This window comes from Notamacropus eugenii, chromosome 2 (genome assembly GCF_028372415.1).
Source record: "Notamacropus eugenii isolate mMacEug1 chromosome 2, mMacEug1.pri_v2, whole genome shotgun sequence".
In the NCBI taxonomy this organism is placed as follows: Eukaryota; Metazoa; Chordata; class Mammalia; order Diprotodontia; family Macropodidae; genus Notamacropus; species Notamacropus eugenii.
The window spans coordinates 516819099-516846522 of record NC_092873.1 but is presented as its reverse complement, the minus strand read 5'-3'; the positions used below and the strand labels follow the sequence as shown (position 1 = coordinate 516846522).

Below are 27424 nucleotides of genomic sequence, written 5' to 3'. Positions count from 1 at the left end.
TAACTGGAGAAAATAACTCCTTAAAAGGAACAATTGGACAGATAGAAAAGGAGATGCAAAAGTTAACTAAAGAAAACAATTTGTTAAAAATTAGAATTGGGCAAGTAGAAGCTAATGACTCTATGAGACATCAAGAATCAGTCAAACAGAAAATAAAGAATGAAAAGTTAGAAGAAAACATAGAATATCTCATTGGAAAAAAGCTGACCTGGAAAATAGATCCAGGGGAGAAAATCTAAGAATTATTGGTCTACCAGAAAGCCATGATGAAAAACAGAGCCTAAACAATATTATATCCCAGGTACCCTAAGCACTTTTTAGGTATTACCTCATTGGATCCTCACAACTACCCTGGGAGGTAGATGCTCTTATTATTCCTCATTTCACAGTTGAGGAAACTGAGGTAGACAGAGGTTTAGTTACTTGTCCAGGGTCACACAGTAAGGAAGTATCTGAGGTCTTCCTAAATTCAGGCCCAGAGTTCCAGCCACCACAGCACTAGGGAAGGAATCCTACTCCCTCCATAGCATCCTGGAGAGCTTGTCCCACATGTCAGACCACTGGGTCACCTAATGGCCAGTAATGATTTGTTCTGGTCATAAATTCCATCTGATGCAGTTTAACATATGACTGAACCCATGTCTTCTCGGGTGGATGAGTTATCCCTTCTCATTCTGGTTCCCAAGGCCTGAGCACCAAAACCTTTACTGAAGCTAACTAAGTGATGCTGAGGATAGAGGACCAGAGTTGGGGTCAAGTGTACCCAGGCTTGAATTCCACTGCTTACACTCACTAGTTCTGTCATTCTGGACAAGTCATGCCTTCTCTGGCCTTCAGTTTCCACATCTTTAAAATGGATCCCTAATTAGTAGATTGGGATTGGTATAGAGTCAAATGAGATAATGTACGCAGACTTTAAAGCATCTTATACATATCAGCTATTAAGATGCTACTGGTGATAATGCATGACCTAGGAGGGAGTGGGAACTCCAAAAAAATATAGGCCAGAGCCTGGCCTATAGCTGACACTTAATCAGTCCTTACTGGTTACATGATTCTGGGTCATTACAGTCATTCTGAAGAGGAATGGACTACTTCAGAAGGGAGTGAGCCCCACCCCCTTGGCCATCTTCATGCAAAGACTTGAGGAAACTGTGATGTTTATATATAATATATACACACATATACACAGACATATATACATACATACAAATTATGTATGTATATGTATATACATACATACATATATGAAATTGGACAAAGAATGTCTTTTCCCTCCAAAAGGCAGGCATTCAAATATTTGAATATGGCTATATTTGAACTGGGCAGCCAAGTGGCACAGTGAAGTCAGAAAGACTCATTTTCCTGAGTTCAAATCCAGCCCCAGACACTTTCTAGCTATGTGACCCTGGGCAAGTCACTTCACCCTGTTTGCCTCAGTTTCCTCATCTATAAAATGAGCTGGAGAAGGAAATGGTAAACTACTCCAGTATCTCTGTCAAGGAAACCCCCAATGGGGTCACAAAGAGTCAGACAAGACTGAAATTACTGAACAACAATATGTTTGAACACCTTCTCCCCATACCCCAGCTTCTCAGACCTGACTTCAACAAGCCCAGTTCCTTCAACTGATCCTGGATGACATGAATCTTTGAAAGCTCGTTAGAAACTCCTGAGTTCATCTTTCACGTTTCCTTTAAGGTGTTTGAAGGCTGTCATGAAGATATCTGAGAATAGTTTGTTTTCCTTCTTTGAGATTTACTACCCTTATCATTTGCTTGGGAATCACATAGGTGACAAATTCATTGTTTTTGACAGCAGGGCAAGTGGTAGTCCTGAGTTCCAGTCCTGACTGCCATGTACTATCTGTTTAACATTGAGCCAGTTAATTCCCTCCGCAGACCTCAGTTTCCTCCTTTGGAAAAAGGAGATAAGATTAAAGCTTCACGTAGCTCTACAACGACATGAACACATTAACGCCTCACTAGCCTTGGACAATGAAATGACTCTCTGAAGTTCATTTTTAATCATTGCTATCTTTTATTGGCATAGCAGGGTTGTGTCCTCCTTCAATAAACCGTCCCTTTTTTGTGGGAACAAAGCAGACTGGATTACAGGGCAAACTCAGTGTTTGGTCTCTGCAGATACACTGCGTTAGCTAATGTTTTATTCACTGGCTTCCCAGGGGACTCCCCACCCCACCTCATGATTAAGTGTGGGGAGAGGAGGGAGGGAAGCTATTTTTGACACACATTTTTTTTAACTTCTAACAAAAACACAAGGAAGAAAGGTCTTGTTTATCAAACAGCAAGAAATGGCAGTAACAATTTATAGTCTAAACATGACAAACCTGGGATTGATAAATAGGCAAAGCTGGTCTTTAAGCATAGCCCAGTTTACATCCCTCTCTGATTCATTCAAAAGACCATCCGCCACGCAGGTCTGTCACTACCATTCCTGGGAGGAGCTGACAGTGATCAGGATGAGGGAAACCGTGGGCTCTTCTAACATCTAACCATTTAGACTGATGAGAGTTTTACTTACGAGACAGGTCATTCAAAGTAAAAGCAACTTTCACAGCATCACAGATTTAGAACTGAAAGGGAAGGCCATTAGAGGCAACATAGACTGACCCCCTCATTTTACTGAAAACTGAAGCCTGAGAAGGTTATGGGGTTGGGTTTTGAACTCAGATTCTGGGACTTTACCACCAGGATTCTGTTTTGTTTTTCAGTGCTCTTTCCACATACCTGGCTGCCAACTAAGAGTTTAAGTATCACTTTAAGATGTTTATCAGGGCAGCTTGGTGGCACAGGGGATAACACCCCAGCCCTGGAGTCAGGAGGATCTGAGTTCAAATCTGACCTCAAACACTTATTAGCTGTGTGATCCTGAGCAAGTCACTTAACCCTGATTGCTCCCCCCACCCAAAGAAACTATTTCCCCAAGCTGTAGGCCTTAGCTCTCCTCTTTTTCCGAGCCACACTTCTAAAAGAAACCTGCATCCTTTACCTCTCCTTCTTTTCCCACGGGTTCAGTTATCATTTCTATGAAGAGGATTCCTGAGATCTATAAATCCAGCCCTAGTCTTTCACATAAGCTCTGGTCATCATCTACATGATCAGCTAGCGAGCCATCGCACATCTCCAGCTGGATCCCCAAAGGGAGTTCAGTGCCTTGAACATAGTAGGCTTTCAACGAACTGCTTGTTGGATTGAACTGAATTGTGGTGGTCGTGGTAATGATGAAATGCTCTTACCATGGCCCTTCAAATTACCTACACGCACCCAGGGGGTATTTATTTCTTTGACATTTGAGCGAAAATCAGAAGTGAAACAGGGCATTTGAGTAATAACCTTGAAAATCTAACTCCACAGAAAGAGGAGAAAAATGGTGAGAGAAAATACTGTAAAGATCAAAAAAACTTCAAAGTCTGCAGATTGACAAAGATTTCTGGCATATTTTGGAAAGACCTAAAATATTTGAATATTTCAAAATTAAAAGCTTTGATCTTACCTTTCCAAGAACCATCGTGGGGCCTTTTCCACTGGAAAAGTCCTAGTTATTGCTCTTTTTCTAGGACAGATCGGTGTTCTTATACCTTTTTTAGACAGGCTTTCTTTTCCAAATGGCTGCATTTCCAAACAAATCACTGAAATTGTGGCAAGCCTGCTCTAAGTCAGCAGGGAGTTAGCAAACTCTCCCTTGCCCCACATGGTGAATCTGGCAGCTTCTACATTCGTGATGATTCTTAGACCTTCTCCCTTTTCCCTCTTCACACACCCCTCAGGGAACTTTTAGTTAGCTTTCATGTCTCAAATCTTTCTACCATGCTCATCCACTTAGCTACCAAAGTGATTTTCCTTAAGTAGAGGTCAGACCACATTCCTCTCATAGTCAACAAACTTCAGTGGCCCCCTACTGCTAACAGAACACAAACAACCATTCTGTTTTACAAGTCAAACAATCCGGGGCAGTCAGGTGGTGCAGTGGATAGAGCACCAGCTCTGAAACCTGAGTTCAAATTTGGCCTCAGACATTCACTAGCTATGTGACCCTGGGCAAGTCACTTATTCCCAATTGATGTTAAAAATTAAAAGTAAAATAAAAGTTAAACAACCTGTCACTTTCCATACTTGCTCTACATTATTCTCCCTCCCAAACTGGCCTTCTGGCTACCCTTCGCACCTCACACTCCATATCCCACCTTGGTTTCTTTGAACAATCCATTCTTTATACCAGAAATTCCAGTCTCATAAAATCCCTTAGTTGCTGGGGTTTTGAATTTTTTTTTTCAAAATTTAGTTCAAATATTACATGGATCTCTAACTATTAGTGCCCTTCCTCCCCACACTGCTTTGTATCTATTTTTATTTTTTCTGTATACACATACATGCATACATACATACATACATCTAATCCTAATTCTATTTCCAGTCCTAATTCTGTGATACACATCTATTGCCCCCAATAGAATGTGTCTTGAGAGCAGACAGTTTCTGTTTTTTTAATCCTTCTGTATTTAGCCAAGTACTTTATTCACTCCTGCATTCATTCATTCATTCATCAGTAAAAAAATTTTTAAAATAGGTGCAACCAGGAACTTCTGACTCCAAGGCTGGAGCTTGTGTTGCATTAGGGAACAGAAACCGTGGTGGGAGTGGAAAGAGACCAAAACCCTGAATCTGAATTCTGGCTCTGCCTAGTACTATCTATACAACTTTGGGAAGCTATTTAACTTCTCTGTGATTCAGTTCCTGTAGTATAAAACGTAGAGGTTGGCGTAGATGACTTGGACAGTCCTTTCCGGTTCTAAGCTGGAGGATCCTATGATTCCCTCCCCCACCAAATCTCTTCTTGTTAAGCACACCCAGGTCCTTCAAATAAATATCCTATTTTCCCATAGGTTGTATTTTGTGCTTCCTCTGCAAACTCTGGAAACAGAAAGCTTTAACAGCTTAAGCTAACATGACCAATTAATTTAAGTAATGCCACAGGTTCATTCTGATGCCTTAGTGATTGTTCTGCAGATAAAATTGCCACTCTTTATCTTTTCTTCCTTTCTTCCTTCCTTTCTTCCTTCCTTCCTTCCTTTCTTCCTTCCTTCCTTCCTTCCTTCCTTCCTTCCTTCCTTCCTTCCTTCCTTCCTTCAATTCTTTCTTGCTTTCTTTCTTGCTTTTTCTTTCTTCCTTTCTTTCTTTCTCTCCCTCTCCCTCTCCCTCTCCCTCTCCCTCTCCCTCTCCCTCTCCCTCTCCCTCCCTCCCTCCCTCCCTCCCTCCCTCCCTCCCTCCCTCTCTCTCTCTCTCTCTCTCTCTCTCTCTCTCTCTCTCTCTCTCTCTCTCTCTCTCTCTCTCTCTCTCTCTTTCTGTTTCACAGGGTCCATAGGTGGTGGTTTTCTCCATGCTAATTCCTCCATGCCTCTCCTCCCAAACTGTCTCCATGGACCGTGGCATGTGGCTTGTATGGATAATTGGCTTCTTTCTGGTATCACCTAAAATCCTACCTATAGCAAGAAGCCTTTCTGGGTCTCCCTTGATGTTACTGCCTTCCCCCACCCCCACCATCTTAGCCATTCGTTGCTATTTGCACAGTTAGATCAAGAGCTCCTGGAGGGCAGGAACTGCTTCAGCTTTATTTCCCCACTACCAACCGTAGTGCCTGACACACGGTCAGTCCTTAATAAATGCTTCTTGTTTGGCTGATTTCTTTTTGTTGCAGTTGTTAAAAGCAATTACACGCTTGTCCCATAATAGAAAATCTTTGAGCCAACAGAAGTGCTCCCTCCAGCAATGGTATCCGTTCATTTTATGGTCTTTGCTGTCCCCAGGACTTATGAGGTGTTTGACTAAAGGCACAAGGAATGGGGCATTTCTTCCACCACCACCCCCAGCTTCCTTGGAAGGCAGAATTGGCACAGTTCAAAGTGAACATTTTATTCAGCTTAACAATTATTCCCCATCTACCGGGTACAGAGCACTATACAGACACCAGAGAGGCCACAGTTTAGATAAATTCACATCCTTGACCTCATGAAACTCATAATCTAGCATGCAATAACATACAGATCCATACAATATACAACATTCCATAATAAGAACATCAGAGAATGCAAAGAAGACAAGGAATGTTTGTCAAAGAGGTGCAAAGGCAAGTCTATGCTCTCTTTTTTCTCTATGCCCTTCCTTCCTTTCCCTTCCCCTCCTCTCTCCCTCTCTCTCTGTCTCTGTCTCTCTCTCTCTCTCTCTCTGTCTCCCTCCCCCATCTTCCAGAGGTTTGATTATCTGCATACAGATGACTCCCACATCTATATAGTCAGACTTCATCTCTCTCTCTCGAGCCTCAGTCCCACATCCCCAGCCATTTCCATGACATATCTACCTGGAAGATTCACAGGCATCTCAATTTCAGTATGTTCCAAACTGAACTCATATCTTTTCCCCAAAATTTCTCTTTCTCCCTAACTTCCTCATTTCTATTGAAATATTCTTTCATGGTTCATAACTCATTAAATAATATCTCAACAAACAAGTGTAAAAATAAATGTGTGAGTGAATTTTGTCAGCCTGTCCATGGAAAAGGAAGGGTATATGAATGGCCATCTAGGACCTAGGACCATAAGAAATTAATGAAGGGTGGAGCCCACACTTATTGATCAGTGACAATGGTGTAAGAAATCTGTTCAATGTCAGCATGGGGCAGAAATATTTGGCACCTACTAATTATCTGGCAATCAGCGACTTAATGGTGAGAATTATACAAGAAATGCACATGAACTAGCAGATAAAATAAACCAATAAAAGCATTTAAAGTTATTATAATTATTCTTTCCTCTGTGAGATGTAGACTTCAGTGGTTGAGAGTTGTTTTTCAGTCTCATCCAACTCTTCATAACCCCATTTGGGGTTTTATTGGCAAAGATACTAGAGTGGTTTGCCATTTCCTTTTCCTGTTCATTTTACAGATGAGGAAACTGAGGCAAACTGGGTTAAGTGATTTTCCTAGGGTCACACAACTAGTAAGCATCTGAGGCCAAACTCAGACTCAGGTCTTCCTGACTCCAGGTCTGATGCTTTATCCACAGAGCGCCTCAACACATCCCATCTAAAAACATAGATTTCAGCATAGCCTGAAGAACTCAACCCATAAACTATGCTGGAAACAAAGCATTATCTCAGAGAGAACTGCTACCTATAATTTCCCAGGCATAACACTAATCCATGAAAACAAAAGAACATTTTTAATAGATGTTGTCATACCAAATGGCCATAGATGCCAAACTGCTTAGAATGAAAAGCTTTAAAAATAGAGAGCTAACTGAAAAAAATGTCAAAATTACACAGTACTTATCAGAGGTCCATATGTTTTCTCTCATCCTGTCTGCTACTGGAGCTGTACCAAGGATGCTTTGGGTGAGCCTATAAGATGAAACTAAAACCTAATACTTTTATTCAACTTCAAAAGGAAAATATTCTTATCCATTTATGCAATAGTCCATAGAACATTCAATGGGAAAGAATCATAATAGCAAAGAAACTTATCCCAGGCCCATTTCAGTCTAAACTCCATTGAACAAGATGAGAATGACTTATCTATTATAATAATAAAGTTAATAAGCTATAGAAAGATGAATATTTTCTTGTCAAAAAAAGAGGATGAAAATTTCTAGATGTTCTCAGAGCACAAAATAAACAAACTGAAAACACAGAGAAATACAGAGCTCTTTTGGTCTCCATTTCTTACTCTGTAAATAGATATTCCCCCACAGGGGTACCTCAAAGAGCCATTGTGAGGATAGATATCCAGAAATGTTCCCTGAAATCAATTTTGAAACTTACAAAAAAAATAAAATCCAATAACTTCCACCCTTCCTCCCACTGCTCCTTAGCCAAGAATGTGAAGACTCTCCTAATTATGAGGCAACAATCCCATTCCAGAATCCATCTGAGGACTCCATTTCCCCATGCACTGATAAATGTGAGTTTGCAAAGTTGATAAATGTATGAATGGTCTGGGATATCCATGTGGCCAAACGCCATGCTGCCTCATCTATTTTGGGCATGACAGACATGGCACCTCTGTGGCTTAGCCTATGCTCCCCACTTTTTTCCTGAGGGGAGGGGAGGGAGGTATGCATTAATGCTCTTTCCCAATGCCTCTCACAACCTGGTTTCTGTCTCTTTTTCTTCCTATCCAATCTACTTTGATGTCCTTCTTTTTTGTAGATATGTTGGGTGGGGGAGAGAAGAAGGAAATCAAGATAGGAAGATTAATTTTTCTCTCTACGCCTTCTGTAAGAAACTTAGCCTGAAAGAGGGCTTATAGCTCCCTCTGTGCTTCTGGTATCTCCTTTGAAGTCACAGGATGTTCTGTGTGTGTGGAGAGAGATAACAGACCTAGGGAATTAGGTCCCTGTGTTCTGTCTGAGGGAGGGCATAGGCTGGCTCAACTGGATGAAGTCTGGTTTGTAAGCCTTCCCGCCTCAGGTATTTCTGATGGGACTCAGAGCTTTCTGGGGAAAGATGTCTTCTCAGGTAAGAGGAAGAAAGGATGTAGCACTGTGTTGGTGTGTCAGTGTTGTTGTTTCATAATTCCTACTGCCTTTTATCCATTCCCACAGTACTCAAGTAATTGCTTAGTCTTCTACAGTGAACAAAGAATTTTCGAGCTGGGAGGGACCACAGAGTGTTGGAGCTAGGAGGGATTTCAGGAAATCAAGTGTTAGAACAGTAATCATTTACATTTATCACACTTCAAGATTGACAAAGCACTCTGCTTTCCCCAGGAAAGTCCTTGGCTGTGTGTAATGAAGCATTGTTATCTCTGTTTTAAAGATGAGGAAACTGATGATCGGAGAGATAAGGTGAGTCTGCCATGGTCACATGCCAAGGCAGCAACAAACCCAGACCTGGAAAGTCCAATACTCACTCAGTTCCTTTGGCTTAAGCACAAGCAACTGCATTCATATTTTGATGAACTTATGATCTCCTTATTAGAAATACTCCTTCCTAAGAGGCAGGTCACAACTGTCCAAGTCTTCCCATCCCATATGATTCTTGATCATGTTCTTTCATAACTCTTCCATATAAGTTCTACCCATGGCTGACCAATGTACTACTCAGGCTGCTCATCTACTGCTCATTCTACCTCACCTCCTTTTGCAATCATACATTTCCTGAATGCTCTTTACATTCTGTATGTTGGTATAAGTCATCACTGTTAATATGCTATGGCATATTCACATCCACTGTTTGTCTTTCCTTTTGGGTGATCCCATGAGTTTAGATTTTTAGAGGCAGTGATGTTTCATGATTTGTGATCATAAACAATCATTGGAAGAATGCTGGTGTTAAAAAAAAGTTCTGTTTTGTCAGGGAGCATCTTGGGATCATGAAAAGTACATTGTTTTCCTTCTGTTTAATTCTAGGCTTAGCTCCCAACCATCTGCAGTGTCTGTCCTATATGTGCTGACGGAGTAACTCAATGGATCGTCAGACCAAGTGCATGTCCTAATCTGGATAAAGGCCCCTCATCATCTATTTGTTTTCTAGCATATGAATTGCTAGTCTGAATTTGGTCTGATGACCAAAGATCTCAGTGAGATTTGGCACTGTGGCACATTTGGCACTGTGTCCTGGCATGTGAGATGGACTGAGCACTAGGAAGACCTGAAATCTATCTTGCTTCTGAAACTTGTGTGTGACTATAGGATAGCCATGACCTCTCCTAGGCTCAGTTTCCTCATTTTGTCAAATAAAAATAATAATAGTAATACTTCTATCATCTGCCTTACAGGATCTTTGGGGGCTTAAATAAGATGATGAGGGATTAGAGGACAAGAATTTGTGACCCCCTAGAGACAGAGAGCCTGGATTAAAATCCTGAAATTTGTTCTCTATGTGAACCTAGACAACTTACTCACCTTCCCTGGGCCTCAGCTTGGTCATTAGTAAAACAATGGCATAGCCTCTGAGGTCTTTTCCAGGTCTGGTGCTCCAGTCCTAGAATCATATATCTGAAAGTGCTTTGCAAACTTTAGAATTCAACCAGTCATTACTATTATTATAGGTAGATGGGCGCACCTAGAGGACCTCACATCTCTAGAAGATGTACTATATACGGTGATGGGCTTGAAGTCAGGAAGGTAAAAGTTCAAATCCTGCCTCAGACATTTAGTTAGCTGTGTGACCCTGAGAAAGTCACTTTACCTTTCTCAGCCTCAGTTTCCTCACCTGTAAAAAAAGGATAATAGCATCTACTTCCCAGGATTGTTGGAGGATCAAATGAGAACACACACACACACACACACACACACACACACACACACACACACACCTGTGAAAACCTTAAAGTCCTACAGAATGCTATTACCATCATTACCATCATCATTATCAGGAATTCCCCTTCTAATGGGATTCTCCAAAGAACTTTGCTTCTTCACACTTACCAAGCACATCACCTGTGCTTTCATCCAAGTCAGTGGTCAAACTGGTAAAGAGAACAGGACCTAATGTTGATCCCTGGATGCAAACACTACCACAGATCTCCCTTCAAGCTGACACTCTTCCATGAATGACTCCTCTTGAGGTCTGACCAGGCAACTAACTATTAATCTACTCAATTGGAGCATCCTGGTATCTCCATCTTGTTCACAGGAATGGAAGATCTAGTTAAAGTATATCTAAAAAAAATCTTTCTCCTGATCTACCAGTTTAGGAACCCTGAGAAGAGAAAAGAAGAAAGAGAGAGAGGAGAAATAGGGAGGGGGGAGGAGGGAGGGGAGGGAGGGGGGGAGAGGGAGGGGAGGGAGGGGGTAGAGGGAGGGAGGGAGGAAGGGAGGGAGGGAGGGATGGACGGACGGAGGGAGGGAGGGACGGACGGAGGGAGGGACGGACGGACGGAGGGAGGGAGGAAGAGAGGGAGGGAGGGAAGGAGGGAGGGAGGAAGGGAGGGAGGGAGGGAGGAAGAGAGGGAGGGAGGGAAGGAGGGAGGGAGGGAGGGAGGGAGGGAGGGAGGAAGGGAGGGAGGGAGGGAGGGACGGAGGGAGGGAGGGAGGGACGGACGGACGGAGGGAGGGAGGGAGGAAGGGAGGGAGGGAGGAAGGAAGGAAGGAAGAGAAGAAGGGAGGAAGGGAGGAAGGAAGAGAAGAAGGGAGGAAGGGAGGAAGAGACTGGAAGATTTCCAGGCCCCTGTCAAGTGTCTCCAGAATTCCTCGACCAGGAATGCTCCAGTATAATCAAAACTATGGTTAACTCAGATCACTTAAAGGCTTACCAATTGCCTTCCCTGTCTTCTTGTAGGTAGAGGATATTGATATATTGATGTGCTCAGTGTATGCCCCAACTAGTATCAAACTTGAACTCACTTCTGATATATTTTCTTCAAAATCAGATGCTTCACTTTAAACCCTAGGTTTTCCAACTGCTTTAACCCATGTGGTTATGTGCTGGGAACAGGGAGAGGAAAGAAAGGGATGGAGCAGACACAGTCTTGAAATCTAACTTTTTTTTCATTGTTTACTTTAGCACCTTACGACATTGGAATAGAAGTTATCGCAAAGGTAATTTTTTCCCCTCTTTCCCAGAAAATAACTAACTGAAAAAGCAGAATGCCAAGCGAACAGACTTGACTCTAAAGCATCTTGTTACTTTGAATAGCTTTTCGATTTCCGAGAGCATCTGTGGGGGCAGATTGCAGAGGCACTGAGCCCTCAGCCCTTTGATAGGCATAGCCCAGAGCTGGTGCAGAGGGAAGGAGGGATAGGATCTTACTCGGATGTTAGCCCCTTATCTAGTGCCGACAGGTCCTGTTTTACCTTTAATAAACTCTCTTTTCAGAAGGAAGAGTCCTCCAACATTTTCTGAGATCTCATTTCCTCGCTTCCAAAGAGGCCAGTCACCTTAACCCCTTTTAAAACTTGAAAATTCCCCTAAATGTGTTCAGAGATGTTCCCCAGAAGCTAACTCCTAATTCTGAACTCCTGGAATTTTCCTTCTCCCTGTGAGTCAATGGGCAGCCCTCAGCTGGCAGGTAGCTTCCTTTTTCTCAGAGCCTGTGTCCCCAAACATTGCTCTGTTTCTCCGTTATGTGGGATCCCAGAGCTGTACAGGAATTAGAACTAGAAACACTCTTACTTCAGGGCAGACCAAAGAGATGATGAGCACAGCACATGGAGAAGGCCCAGAATTGGGAGTGAGAGGTCCAGATTTTAAAGCCCTGCTCTGCCTGGTACTGTGGGAGTTTAGACAAACCACTTTGTTCTCTGGGACATGACTTCCTCATTTGTAAAATGCAGGAATAATCTTTGCCCTACTAATAGAGTCTCTGGTGCTTGGGGTCAAGTGCTTAGAGAATCTTCCAGTGTTATGGAAATGCAAATGTATTATCTTGACCACTATGATAATCTGGATGCTCATCATGCTTGACATAGTACCTCATATACAGCAGGTGTTTAATAACTCCTTCTGGAATTGTACTGAATTGAAAAGCGATGGCAAAATGTTAATGGCCAAAATGTTAAGAACAAGCCTTATGTCAGCCTCCTGAACCCTTCCTTCTAAAGCATCATGCTCTCTCCAAAAATCAATCCAATTGTATTCAACAAGCATCCATTAAGTGGCCCTGAATGGTTCAGGGGCCACAGAGACGAAAGTGAGACTGTCCTTGCCATAAATGAGCTGATGGTCTATTGGACCGCAAAGCAAAGTTTACCCTTCACAGATATTCAGGGCCAACATTTTGGTCTGAAACTTCCAGGCCATGTTCCAGTCCGCAAGATCTAAATAATGTTATTCCTGAGCTGGCTCTCACACCCCTGATATCTCACACTGAAACTGTAGATCCAGCCCAGAGGTTCTGAGCAGAGATTTAGAAACCACAGCTCCAAGAGGTATCTTCTGTGGGTTTTTCTATGTCTCTTGAGGTTGGAAGATAATAGATCAGTGCGCATTGTCACTGGTCGCAGAGGATATGGAGTTGTCCCAAATGGATCGTCCAGATGCCTGAAGCTCTACTCCTCTCAGTCTTTCAAATCAGTTGTTCCATCAATCAGTATTTTTTGAGCACCTACTATGTGCTTAATTTTGTGACTGCAAAAGCTACCATCCCTGCTCTCAAGGAGCTACTTTCTTTCCAGGGTAGGGAAGGCAATATGTACAGTAAGGGCATAAAAATAAAGGGAAAGTAATGGGGAGATTCTCCTCCAGAGAACCTTGATGAGGCCTCAGCCACTGCTAATGTCTTCGGTGGTATATGCAGAAGCAAAGTCAGTTGGTGGCTAGGCCATTGGTCTACACCAAACACTGGCCTGGGTGGTACCCCTGGGAACCATGGAGCCCCAACAGCTCCTACTTCTATAAATCTCTAAGGCTGTCCAAGTCAGCCTTGTGAGAGGCACAACTCACCATTTGACACCCTAGAAAAAAAGCTCAAAATGCATCTGGAACAAATGGAAACATACCTAAAATTGATGTCTGCAGACAAATCCAATTGAGACAGAGATCCCAAGATGTGATCTTTTGATCCTTTGAGGGGATATTGGAGGTCCTGCGACACTAGCCCCTCCCTGTGTGTGGGAAAGTTGAGGAGCTGTATGCCTGGGTTTCTGATATCAGGACAGGGAAGGAAGGAAGCTGAGGCTGAAAAGAGGAAATGACTTTCCTATGGCCACACAGTCCAAATTTGAATTCAGATCTCCTTACTACAAGTCGACTGTCCTTTAATAGCTATGTGACCTAAGCAAATAGTTTTTAACCTCTGTCTGCCTCAGTTTCCTCTTCTGTAGAATGGGGATAATAATGGCATTTACTTCACAGGATTGTTGTAAGGATAAAATGAGATATTTGTAAAGTGTTTTGCAAACTTCAAAGCACCGAATCAATGCTGGCTAATATTGTGCTGGTGATCATTGTTTATTCATTTTTCCATTCATTTATTATGCTAGTAAATGAGGTTCCACTGTGATGACTTTCACTCCTTTCTAGCAGAAGGACGATTCCTGAGAGCAACTTTGGTTTTTCAGATAGTGTTGGCTCAGGGAGTCTGGTGGGAGTTACCATTAATAATGGACCTGTATATGGCATTTGCTCATCAGAACAGCTGTCAAATGTGACTGGTTTTAAAGTCTCATATTCAGTGTGTCATTCAGGTCTTAGGCTGGGCTGGTGAGGAAGGGTTAACACCTGGTGGGTCCCTAGTCCCCTGGCTAAAGGACTTTGTGCTTTAACTTGGCAATTAGTGCCAGGGTCTACTACCAGCTTCTCCACCCCCAAGTCAAGGTCAGATCACTAATCGGGATGTATTTTATTTGCAACCCTCAATGTTCTCCCTTCTACTTTCAGCCTCGGAAGAGTTTTGTCCATCAAGGCTTTAGGTGAGTTTTCAGACCTGGTATTCTCCCCCTGCCCCCAACTCTCTGTTTAACCAATCTGCAGCATTTGGGTTTGTTTTGTTTTTAAGCCAGTTTCTTGTTGGGTCATGACTCTGGAACAGGCCAGTAGTCCATCTGTGCTAAACAATTAGAACAGAGTCCATGCTTTTAAGTCCAGCAGGCCAAGCCAAATTGTCAGCTAAATGGAGTTGGAAGAACTGTGGATCTGAAGCTGGCAGATGTGATTTTGTATCCTTGTTCAGTCTAACTCCATGTGTGACCTTGATTGGGCCCCCAGATCACAGAACCTCAAAAGTGAAAGGGACTTCAGAGACTGTCTAGCACAGACCACACATAAATGGGAATCTCTTACCACATCCTTGACAATTGACCATCCAAGCCATGTTCAATGACCTGCAGGGATGGGGACCTCACTACTTTTTTACTCAGTTTCCTCATCTTAAAAAATGATGGTGTTGGTTGGATGATTCTAATCTCAGAATTGTTCCTTCTGGAGCCAAAAAGAAGCCACTGAATCCCTTTCCTATGTGTTTTTCCCCTGTTTCATTTATGTGGTAGAGAGAGAAATTTTATTTCTCTTGGCCTCAAAGGTCAGAACTAGATCAAAAAAGGTATAAGCTTTTGAGAAATCAGGATTACCTCCGCACTGACATTAAACTTCAGTGTAGGGTCTAACTCGATAGAAATGAGATAGGGTCTGGCCTTAGACACTTATAGCTGTGAGACCCGGGCAAGTCATTTAACCCTGATTGCCTCCAAAAAAGGAAAAAAGAAAAGAAAGAAATGAGATATGGAATCTTACATCTGGGGCCTGATTTGTGAGTCAATGTGATTTTAAGCAGGTCTAAGAGAGGCCTAGTATCCATGAGAAGGATGCCTTGGCAGACCACCATTGTCATCAGTTATAGGAACCACAATTCAGGAAAGACAATGTAAAGTAAATTCAAGTATTTCTAGAAGAGGGCATAAGAAGTGGAGACCATGTCTTACAAGAATTGGCTGAAGGATGTGGGGAGGATTAGCCTGGAGAAAACTTAGGAAGTCATGATAATTGTCTTCAAATATTTTAAGGGTTTTCATGAGGAAAAGGAATGAACTTTGTTCTGCATTGACGCAGACTGGATGCCAAGGGACAAAGCTGCAGAGAGGCAGACGGCAGCTAAGACTCTCGGATCATAGCTATCCCCAAATGGAAGGGGGTGCCTGCAGAGCCAGGTGTCTCCCTGTCCCTGAGGCTCTTCTGATAGGGCTCAGGGAATGTTGGGGAGGGACTTTTCATTCAGGCAGGGACTGGAGCAGAGGATCTCTGAGCTCCCCACCAAATTCTATGATTCTATAAGCCAGGCCTCCAATCTGACTCCTCACCGAGGTCTCTTCACACCATCGAATTCTGCCTCCCTAAAACTGCTAACATCTGAATTAAGACGTGTGTGGGGAGGGGGTCCAGACCTGTGTGTGTGTGCTGGGCACAGCGCCCTTGATGCCAACTAAATCATGTGACAGATGGTTCAGGAATAAATCTCTGCTAGAAACAGATCTCTTGCCCTCCAACTGCAATTGGGAGTAAAGGGGTGTCTGGATGGATTACCTTACAGCTGCCTGAGAGGCTAACTTAACCTGGTGTTCCTATTCAACCCCCAAAAAGGGTTAAGGTTCATGACAAGCTGACTGAGAGGTGTGTAACAGTATCTAATTCATAGATACGTTTTGTCTGTTGCTACATGTTAAACTTTTATCAGTTCAGACTTTGCTATACTGTCTCTTAACTTTTCAGCCATGAACATATCTTTGGGAATGACAAAAAGAAGAGCAAACAGTCCTGGGAAAGTGAACTGCATAAAAAAGACAAGGACAGGAATCCTAAGAAGGTATCTTTGCTTGGGTGGACACCCAGATCAGCTCTGCCTGCAAGAGTCTTGTAGACACTTTCTCTACACGACATCTCATCGGGGGCTCTTTGGAATATTTGTCTCTGAATTCTAGAGCACCTAGCACATACAGTAGGTGCTTAGTAAGTGCCAGCTGAATTACGGGGAAGTGAAACCTGGTCTATAATGTTTTATAATGGGCCAAGAAGAGCTGACTGTAAAATGAACTAGATCATCCCTGATGTTCCCTCTCCTACTCCCATATCACATGTTCCACATTCCACTGTGTTCCAAGGTCCTTCCAGTGGAAACTATTAATATTTCCATTTGACTTTCTTAGGGTCACAGAGCTACTAAGGGTCTAAGTCTAAGGCAGCATTGGAGTCTTGGATGTAAGTTTAGACTTATTTGTAATTATAGGAACCATGCAAACTTATTAAAAGTAATTTAGGGATTTAATTAAAGAACCATTCATTAAGTGTCTACTCTATGCCAAGGCACTGTGATAGAGGTGAGAATACAGTGTGCACAGAATAACATGGAAATGATTTTACAAACCTTAAATTGCTGTATAGACACTAGCTATCATTATTCCTGTGCAGCTATGTGGTGCCATAGATAGAGCACCAGGCCTGGAGTCAGGAAGATCTAAGTTCAAATCTGACCTCAGATACTTACTAGCTATTTGACCCTGACCAAGTCACTTAAACTGCTTGCCTTAGTTTCCTCATCTGTAAAATGAGCTGGAGAAGGAAATGGCAACCTACTCCAACATCTTGGCCAAGAAAACCCTAAATGGGGTCACAGAGTTGGACACAACTGAACAACACTATGCAGGACACTCTGAAGTTCCTGCCAGTCCTAAATCCTATGATCTTGTTAATTAATGAGTCCTTTAAAGGAATGCTACTGTCCTTAATTCATGATAGAATGAAAAGGAAATCACATTTTAAAATGGAAGTGAAGTTCATGTGAACTTTGCTGATTTTTGTCTTTAGATCACTGAAGGTGAAGGCATTCTTCGAAAACCTCAGGTAAAGGAGGACCACCGAGGCAAGAAGAGTCTGCTGTGCCTGAAGCCAGGTGAGTGCTTTGGCAGACTTCCAACGGAGGCAGGTGGGGATATCACTGTTTGGAAGCATTCTGTCCCTGCTGCTCTGACCACACCTGATACTGGAGCCCAAACATGACTATAAGCATGGCGGTGGTTGCCCCTCACCCGCTTTTGCTGGGAGCAATAAGAAAGGACACCATACAGAGTCACCAAGAACTCTCAGGCTCAGAGAAGTAATAAAGGAGGCATTTTTAAAGCCACACAGCTAGGATACAAGGACTAAAACTAGTCTTCCAATCCAACCCAACGAGAGTCCATCAGCAAGTATGAAGCTCTGGGCATTCTGCAAGGTATTGGAGATTTACAAACAACAACAAAGCAGTCCCTATACTAAGATCCCTAAACAGACAGATACACGCTTGATATCTGGAGGAGGAAGAAAGCACCGATAGCTGGGGGTGGGGTGGGGGCTAAAAGCTCCTCCCTGAAGGAAGAGGGGTCTGAGCTGAGGGTCTAGTAGAGCAGAAGTGAGGAGCCCGGAGGCCCAGAGACTCCCTTCCCCTCGCCCTCATAGAGGCATCATTCTAGGAGCTCACACACAAACAGCACTTTAATAAGCAGTAGTTGTTTGGACCTGAAGGAAGCCTTAGGATGAGCTGTTGCTTCTAGCAAGCTGGTGCATTCCTGCAGGGAATGGGGGATCTGGAGGGCTGGGCATGTGACCCCATGATCTCAGTCATTCCTGTCTTTCTTCAAAGCTGCAGATCCTGACTGATCCATTGCCACCTGTTCTGTGTAACTCCTGCCCATGTTCCCAGGGGCCATGCAAACCCTAATATTCCTTTTATAGTTATATAAAATCAGACTAAATCGCAAAACAATTTTTTCGATATAACAGCAGCAAAGATACTTACAGCAACTTAGCCAGGGCCTGAGACCATGGGGTCACATGGGCTCACAAAAGGCATTTTAAGGAAATCATATCTATTGCCTTTCCCAAGAGAGAGGACTTAGGGTATCTGAAGATATTGGATCACCACATCTTGATTGTTAGGACTTGTCTGATACTAGCACTGGGGTAGCTAGTTGCCCTGGCCCTGGAGTAAGAAGGACCTGAGTTCAAATCTGAACTCAAACATTTATTGGCTGTGTGACCTTGGGCCAGTCACTTAACCCCCATTGCTTCCAAATTAAAAAATAAAGAAAGAAAGAACAGTGCTTCCAAGGTTACAGCCTGGGTGATTGAGAGAGAACTGATGTTATTAATAGAAATAGGGAGGTTAGGAGGAAGCGGGGTGTGCTGGGGTTGGGAGACAATGAGTTCCATTGAGTTAGTGGTATCAGATGGGAGTAACACCCAGAAGGAAGCTGGAAAGGCAAGATAAGTTCAGAGAAATCAGAACTGGAGAGAAACCGTGTAGAGTCATCTGGTGATGAAATGAATGGAGAGCTGGACTTGGACTCAAGAAGATCCCAGTTCAAATCCTACCTTACACATTTACTGTGTGACCTTGGTAGGGTCTCTAAATCTCTGTCAGCTTCAGTTTCTTTGTAACACAGGGATGATGGTAGCACCTATTTCACAGAGTTGTTGTGAGAAGCAAAAGAAACAACATATTTAATATGCTTTGCAGATCTTGAAGCACTTTCCAAGGCATCTCAAAGGTCTTATGATAACTTTATTATACATTTAAAAGGGATAGCGAGTTATACATGATAGATTTGCAGTTCCCTGGGCAATCATCTTTTCATTATACTATGTTATGGAAGTGTTTGTTTTATTCCATCAATTAAATATAAAATACATAAATGTGAAAAGTCTTAGTTCAGTTTTAAACTTTAATAGCATAAAATTCTGCACAAAGACTTGAGGAGCATCGTGTCAGTTGGCATCATCATCATCTTCCTCAAACTGATGCCTGGAGCCAGGAGGATGGCCAGGGTTGGCAAGGGATAGATTTAGAGAGGGAACAGAAGACATGAATGAAGAGCCTTGGGGGATGCTCCTGCTGGGAGTGGAGGAAAGCAGGAAAAGGAGCCAGGGAAAGGGTCTCATGACATCCTAAAAAGTTGGCTGAGTCTATAAGGAATGCTCTTTGGCAGCAGGGACAGAGGGCAGCTGCTTCATGTTGAACTCATCCCAGGTATGGGGAATAAAACAAGCTGTGTGGTCCCCAGTCCAGGCTGCCATTCAAAACTGTATGGCTGCCCCTTGGCATTTCCCAGTGATGGTGATGGGCCAGGACTGCTCCTACAGTATGTTCACCTCACACACAAAAGACCTTCACAATGTGAGGAAGGAGAAATGGTGCCATGCTTGGAGTCAAAGGACAGGGGTTTGAATCCTCTCGTTGCCATTTGTGTGACTTTGAGTATATCATCTCCCCTCTCATGGCCTTGGTTTCCTCATCTGTAAAATGAGGTTGAACTAAGAAGTATCTCAGATCCCCTCCAGCACTTGGTCTCTGGTCCTGTGACCCTACACTCAGAGTCCAACACCAACTTTGGCATTTCCTTGTTTCAGGAGTTTTAGTCTTGTCTCATAAGTCCTCTTTGACTATGCTTTTCCTTTATTCCACATAGTACATAGTAGGTGTTTTAAGAAATGCTTTCTGATAGCTAGCAAGTCAGTTACCTTCTCAGGGCTTAGGTTTTCTCAAACAGAAGACTAGTAGTTTGGACATTGGAGGATCTCATAATCCTATGTCTCAGAAGACTCAGAAAACATGGAAAGGGAAGAGACTGTCCTAATGGAGTCTCTCAGCCTCAGTTTCCTCATCTGTAAAGCTGTAAAAATCAGGAGCAGAGTATCTATCCCATAAATATCTTTTGAGGATTTAATCAGATGATATGTATAGACTGACTTGAAAATTTATGGTACGATGCCTTCCACACTCAGAGAAAGAAATACGGAAGTCATTCGCAGAATGTAGCAGATCATGTTTGTGCATGTGTATGTTTTTGTGTACCATGTTTTGATTTGTTATATGATTTCTTCCATTTATTTTAGTCCGACTACATAGCATGACTATAGTGAAAATGTACTCAATAGGAAAGTATATGTAGAATCTATACAGAATTGTATGCAGTCTTGGGGAGGGAGGGGGGTAGTGGGGAGTAGGTGTGGGGGGGGGATAAAATCTCAATTGTATGGCAGTGATTGTTAAACATTAAAAAATTTAAAAAAAAAGAAAATTTATGGCACCTTATAAGTGTTAATTACTATTAGTATCTTAATTGACTCAACTTAGTTCCATGGAATTTATACAGAAATGACCTTAGGAATATTCATTTATGTGTAATGGTCTGTGGATTATTGAACAGGTAGATAAAATAACTGAGTTCCATTTTTGTTTTTTGTTGTTTGGATTTTGGTTTTGGGGTTTTTCTTTGGTAACAGAATGAAAGTGTGAGGATGTTAGCTCATCCTCCAAAAGCTCGGTCAATGACAACATTTTTGACACAATTTCTGTAGCAGAAAGAAAGAGGGAGGTAGCATGGACTTTGTCCTGTTCCCAGATGGTTTTTTTTCTTCCACTGGTACTCTATATTTTGAAAGCTTTTCATTCGGTGTAGCTTAGAAATGATGAGTATTGGCTATTGTGCTATTAGAAATGACAAGCAGGGTGATTTCAGAAAACAACTTGGAAAAATTTATATAAACTAATGCAAGGTGAAGCGAGAAGAACCAGAAGAATACTGTGCACAGAAACAGCAACATTGTGCAGTAATCAGCTAAGACTAATTGAACTCAGCCATACAATGACTCATGCTGTCCACAACCAGAGAAAGAACAGATGGAGTCTGAATGCAGATCAAAGCAGACTAATTTCAATTTCTTTATTTTTTTCATGGTTTTATTTTCCTTTTGCAAACTGGAATTTTTGTAAACCGTTTCTTCTTTCATAACATGACTAATATGGAGATAGGCTTTATATGATTGCCCATAAATAACCTCTATCAAATTGCTTACCATCTTAGGGAGGGGGGAGGGAGAAAATTAGTAACTCAAAATTTTTCTTAAAAAATGAATGCTAGAAATTATGAGTCCTGGGTGTGGAGAATTCTATAATTTTTAGCTGTTCTTAAAGTTTTGTAGATTTTGGTTACGTCTGGGTGATGGGTATCAATTTCATTTGTGATGCTTGGATTCCATTACATTTTATTTGTACAATTCTCACTAATACTTTTAAGGTCTGTATTTATCTTGTGGAGGATATATCGTCTGTTTATTTAAAAAGGTAGTGACCTTCTGATGCATGATTTGGGACACCAGATCAAGTCTTGCTAGGTGGTTGACAGGTGCTACACTTTTGCAACCTACAGTTTCACATTTTCTCTAGTTTCTTTGCAAAATGTCATTGACAAGTTCAGGCTCCATAAGATAATCCTTCTACAATTTTTCGTGGTCATAACTTAGTGTCCAATTGCTATCACAAAACACTCCATTTCGGTAAACAAGACCCAGTTATTTGTTTGACATATTTTCCATCAATATATATTGGTTCAATTGCCTGATTTCCCTGTTGAGAAGCTAGACTTCCTCGTATGCTGGAGGCAGAGTTGTCTGCTGAGAGGTTACAAACCTCGCATTAAAAGGTAGCTCTTTGTAGGAAGACCCCAGTCATCCAAACCAAGATACCTTCAGGTTGTCCCTGCCCTTCCTATGGCAATTGTATCTTCAGGCTTCTTTATACCACCTGCCTTCAATTGTATTCTGTCTTTTGCTAATACCATGTCCTTGGGGAGAATCTTTGACCTACCTCACCTTGTCCTTGAATCAGATCTTATGACTTTAACTCACGAGTGCCTGCACATATATCTGCCCAGTATCCATCTGGCACAACACTTTGCCCCCAGACCCTTCTTATGAAGGACCTTAGGTCCAATCCCACTTACCTAGATGAGCTGGGCAAAGCCCAGAATCTCTATCAAGAGAAATATGTACCATAAAGCCCAATTGTTGTTTTTCCTTTAAAAATATATGTAGTTCTTTTAAAGCACATTAGACTTGGAGGCAAAGGATTCACATTCAGGTCATGCTCCATTTATGAGCTGTATAAGCTTGGGCAACCTAATTAACTTCCCTGGGCCTTGATTTTCTCAACTATAAAATAAAAGAATTAGACTAGGTATTCTCTTAAATTCCTAGGATCCTACAAATAATTTTAAGACCTTGGATTTGGTAATAAAGGGTTATTAGGGACAAAGTTTTGAAATATGGAGAAGGGCAATTGAGAGAATAAAAGGGATGACATGGAGAATGAGTTTCCATACCGAATGTCAGAGGGGTCTATGACCCACAAAAAGATAATGAATCCCTACTCTATAAAAATGTGACTGCTGTTTTTCAGAGAAATTCTATTTATCTTTCTGGGAGCTATAGGAATATAAGGGACTTGACTAAAACAAAAAACACCACAGCTTGGCATCAGAAGATCTTGGATCTGAAAGACAGATCAAAGGAGGTGTATAATGATGAGGAATACCCTAGAAAAGCAGTGTAAGCACTTCTCTGCTCCCCCAAAAGATGCATTTGATGGTTCTTTAAAACTCGCAATAGAACACACTGATAATCTTTTTATATATTTCTCTCTCCCCATAGGCCCAAGTCTGATCTACATAATTCATTTGCTTTACATATCTGTAAATATAAGAGAGCACACTGAAAACATCCCTCTGTAAATGGGAATTAGTCTAGACTCTAGGCACACATGCCAAAGTGCATGTCTTAAAAAGCCCCCATGGTCGGGACTATGGTTTAGTAGAAATGATCCCAAGGTGTACACCGATGATCCCTTATGGCTAAGGTGACGATGACGAATTCTTTCAGCAGAAAATTAGCTTCCTAAGATAGTTCTTAAATGAAATCTAGTGGAAAGAAAAAACTTTTAGAGTAGATAGATGACTTCTTCTTAATGGTTGGTCTTTTTAAGGGTAGATCAACTCTAGGAGTAATTCAAGTCAATTTAATAAGTATTTATTCAGTTTTTATTTTGTGTGAGCTCTGTGCCATGTCTTCCAGAACAAAACTGGAAAAAAACAACATAGTACTTGCCTTCAAGAAGCTTATATTCTATCTGAGTAAATAATACGTACACACATAAATAAAGACAAAATATATACAAGTCATTTCAGAGGAGACCCCAGCCACTGGGAGAATAAGAAAGACACCAGTTGGAGGCAGGATTTGAAGGGAATGTTTTCATTGAAAAGGATCTAGGAGATCCTTTGATGAAAGAGATGGCATCTAAGTGGAAATCCTGCCTCAGGTTGGGAACATGTCACTAGGACCATGTAAGGAATGTGAGTCAATATTGTAGCTTCTAAGGACATAGTGAGGAAGAGAATGAAGCTTTCTAAAATAGAAAGGACAGTCATTGAACTATCCTGGGAAATGCTGGATGGATATCACTTTGGAGCCGCGGGGACTGGGCTCTTTTCATTGTCCCTACCCTTCAGGTAACAAACAGGGATGGATCCTCAGTCTCTGGGACCTGTGCTTACCCCCTTAGTGGAGTCATGTGCATTCTTCCAGGAGGAATCTAAGTGAGGCCCAAAAGAGGTTAAGCTTTTTAAGGAATCTGTCTGAAAGCGTCATAGGATCATTCACAAAATTGAACTGTAACTTGATGGTCACTTGGGACATCTTTAACTTCTCTGTGAAATATAAAATGCTTGAGTGCTGTCTTTCCATGGATACTATCATCTCAAGTAACTATAGATGCATAGACAATGGGAACAAATTAATTTTTTTAAATATCAGGCTTACACAATACATAAAATCAGTAGCTGCAGATAGCAAAATGGAATATAGTCAAATTTTTTTCTATTCCATCTAAAGAGATGGAGAAAGGTAAGAGAAAGCAAAAGGCCTTCAGTCATTGTGCTTTGAAGCCAAACAGGGAAGAATCTAATTGGGCTCTTCCTCCAGTCTGTCTGCTGCTGTCTGGTCTGTCTGCTGTAGGAAGATGACACAGGGGAGCCATGTTGCTTTCTGTTCCATTAAACAGTCCTTGCTCTGCGTCCCCATTTCTGTGGCCACAGCTTGCCCCTTGTCACATTCCCTCTCCTCTCAATGCCCCACACTTCCTGTGACTACAAGACCTCATTCCTTCTTGACAAGGATAGCCTCTACCTGTGGGACCTCTCTCTCACACATACAATCTAGTAGGAGATTCTCCATACCTTCTTGGAAGGTGAGATTTTGGTGTCATTTGTAAAACCAGCAGGAGTACAGTTTCCACCCTGAGAAGTAGAGCATGGCACCGAATATCCATCTGTATATACCATAAGGTGAAAATGCTTAATGCATTGCCTCAGGTGTCTTGCACAGCACTTACATAATGCAGTGCACTTAACGGGTATAACACAATGCCTGCTGTTTTCTACTCCATTCAATTATCTCTGCCTGGCTTCCCAGTCTCTGTGGCCAAAGCATGCTCTTTGCCACACTCCACCTCCTTCTAACCACAGGATCTCATGGCATCTCCACCCAGACCCCACTACAGCCAGGACAGACAGCACCATCCTTCCTGGTGCTATCTCATTGTTCCTTGGATGTTATAAGATGGGCTACACTAACTAGCAAAGAAAAGCTTGGGGCATTTGTTCAAGTTTGATTGTGCACCTTCTAAAACCTGTAGCATTTTAAGTATTGTTATTAGGACTTTTGCTACAACATTAAATCAGAGGGAAGCACAAATCTGAGCAATTGAAGGAATCACCCCTTTTGTCTCCCCTAAACAAGCTTCATTGATATTTGTTCACCTGTCACATGTTTTCTCTGTGTTCATGAAGAACTTGGGTAATTGGTTTGCATATAACATCAAACCAAAAAACGGAATTGTACATTGGAAAAGAGAGTGAAAATCAGGGATTCTGGGCTTACATTTGCTAACTCTGTGACTTCAGAGAAGTTACTGTGCGTCTCTGAGCTCCATGCTTACAATAGGCGAAATAATACTGTCAGTGAGAGGCAGAATGGCACTGGGGTTGGAGAACCAGCCTCGGACTTAAGCAAATCTGGGTTCCAGACGTGCCCCAGGCACACGGAGGCTTCATCAACATGGATAATTCATTTCACTTCTCACTGTTGCCCAGGGACTTTCTAAGATTCTCAGTTAGAAATAAGTTGCTAGTCTGCATGGATGGAGAGAGCTGCCACACGGCAAGCTGCCCACAATGCTGAAGAAGAAAAGACTACCTCATAGGGTGATTATGAAGAAAGAAAAAAACTACCTCATAGGGTGATTATGAAGAAAGTCCTTTGGAAATTTTAACAGTCTATAGAAATATGAATGGCCTTCATTCCCATAGGATCACTGATTTAAGACTGAAAGGGACTTTCAAGGCCTCACCCAAGCTCCTCGTTTTATAGTTAAGGAAACTGGGTTCCAAAGAATTGTGACTTGTCCAAAGTTGCATAAGTACTAAGAGCAAGGGCAGAATTTGAACTCTGGTTCACTGACTCCAAATCCAGAATTTTTTCTGGTTATTTTAGATAACAAGTATAGAAGTACATGCACTGGATGCCAGGTGGCGCCACAGTGCACAGAGCATTTGGCCTGGAGTTAGGAAGACTCATCGTTATGAGTTAAAATACAGACTCAGACACTTACTAGCTGTGTGACCCTGGGCAAGTCACTTCAAACTGTTTGCTTCAGTTTCTTCATCTGTAAAATGAGCTAGACAAGGCAGTGCAAACCACTCCAGTATCTTTCCCAAGAGAACCTCAAATGGGGTCTCAAAGGGTCGGACAAAGCTGAAACAACTAAACAACAAGGGACACACACACACATAGACACACTACAAAATGGAATTTGGTGGGTTTTGTTTTGTCCAGGGTTAAAATGTTATTGGGTAAATTTAGATTCAGCTCAACGTGCTTGGCTATATCCCCAAGAGAGCCTGGATATTACCAAATCACAAGCTAAGCCGTGCCTAGCAAAATGCCTCAACCGAGTCCTCATGCCACAAAAAAGGGTTCAGTTCCTGGCATCATTACTCCCCCTTAGGAGGGCAGGCATGGTTGCAGACCTCTGCTTATGAGAAGCCTGGGTGGATACTTTGCCTGAAACTAGTCTACAAGTTTTTCTCAGGGTCAGTTTCTTCCAAGCTATCAGGACTCTCTCTCTAAAGCACCTTTCCTCTGGGTTTCACACTGTATCATTAAAGAATGTGACTGGATTCTTTCCTTTCATTTCAGAAACAAACAGTGACAAAGTGTATGAAAACCTGTGCAGTGGAGAGAGCAGCCAGCCCCAAATGGAGTGAGTATCTTTTCCTCCTTTCCCGGGTCTGACCTCTGTAGGCAAGCTAGTGGTGCCAAGTCTGGAAAGAACACACAGGAGGGGTGGGGATGAGGGCAACAGACACAAGAGAGTGTTCTTCAGATGCCTGAAGGTCAATCATGTGGAAGAGGGGTTGTTAGTCTTGTTCTAATGAACCCCAGGAGGCAGAAGGAAGAACAAATAGAATCAGTTTTATGAATAGATTTCAATTTGACGTAAGAAAAAAATTTCCTAAAAATTATGTCTGGCTAAAAGTAAAATAGTCTATGACAAAGGTAACAGAGATGACCATAGGCTGGCAGAATTGTCATGTGAAAGAGGGAGTAAATGTTGTACTTGGTCCTACAAGGCAGAAATAGGTGACAGATGTTCAAGAAAGGTAGATTTCAGACTGATATATCACTAGTTGATATAAATTGGGAGTCTTCATAGCACATATGTCACTTTAAAGTTTGAAAAAATTCCGCACAAATATATTCTCATTTTAGCTGCATAATAACCCTGGGAGATATTATTATCCCCATTTTACAGATGAGGAAGCTGAGGCAAAGCAACATTAGCTGACTTGGATCACACTGCTAGTAAGCATCTGAGGTAGGATTTGAATTCATATCCTCTGGACTCTAAGTTCCACACTCTATCCACTATACCACCTAGCTGCCTAATTTACATTTCAATGATTTCTGGAAATATAGCAAAGCTACCCCCCACCCTGCTTCCCCAATGGCTAGCTTAGACATTGGTGCTAAACTGTTTCACTGTAACATACTAATGCCCAGGCTCCTTCAGGCTGGAGGAAGAAAACTTTCCCTGAAATGCTCTT

General features: G+C 42.1%; 1 protein-coding gene across 3 annotated transcripts in view; it reads left to right on the top strand.

Moving 5' to 3' along the window:
• The window catches only part of FYB2 (FYN binding protein 2), a 97059-nt gene that overhangs the window by 42884 nt on the left and 26751 nt on the right, over positions 1-27424 (top strand). For all 3 annotated transcript variants that reach the window (XM_072649598.1, XM_072649600.1, XM_072649599.1), the window contains 6 exons: positions 7886-7974; positions 11523-11557; positions 14337-14368; positions 16161-16254; positions 17253-17337; positions 26517-26580. In XM_072649598.1, coding sequence (XP_072505699.1) covers positions 7886-7974; positions 11523-11557; positions 14337-14368; positions 16161-16254; positions 17253-17337; positions 26517-26580 — 399 coding nt within the window. The remainder of the gene's footprint in view (positions 1-7885; positions 7975-11522; positions 11558-14336; positions 14369-16160; positions 16255-17252; positions 17338-26516; positions 26581-27424) is intronic.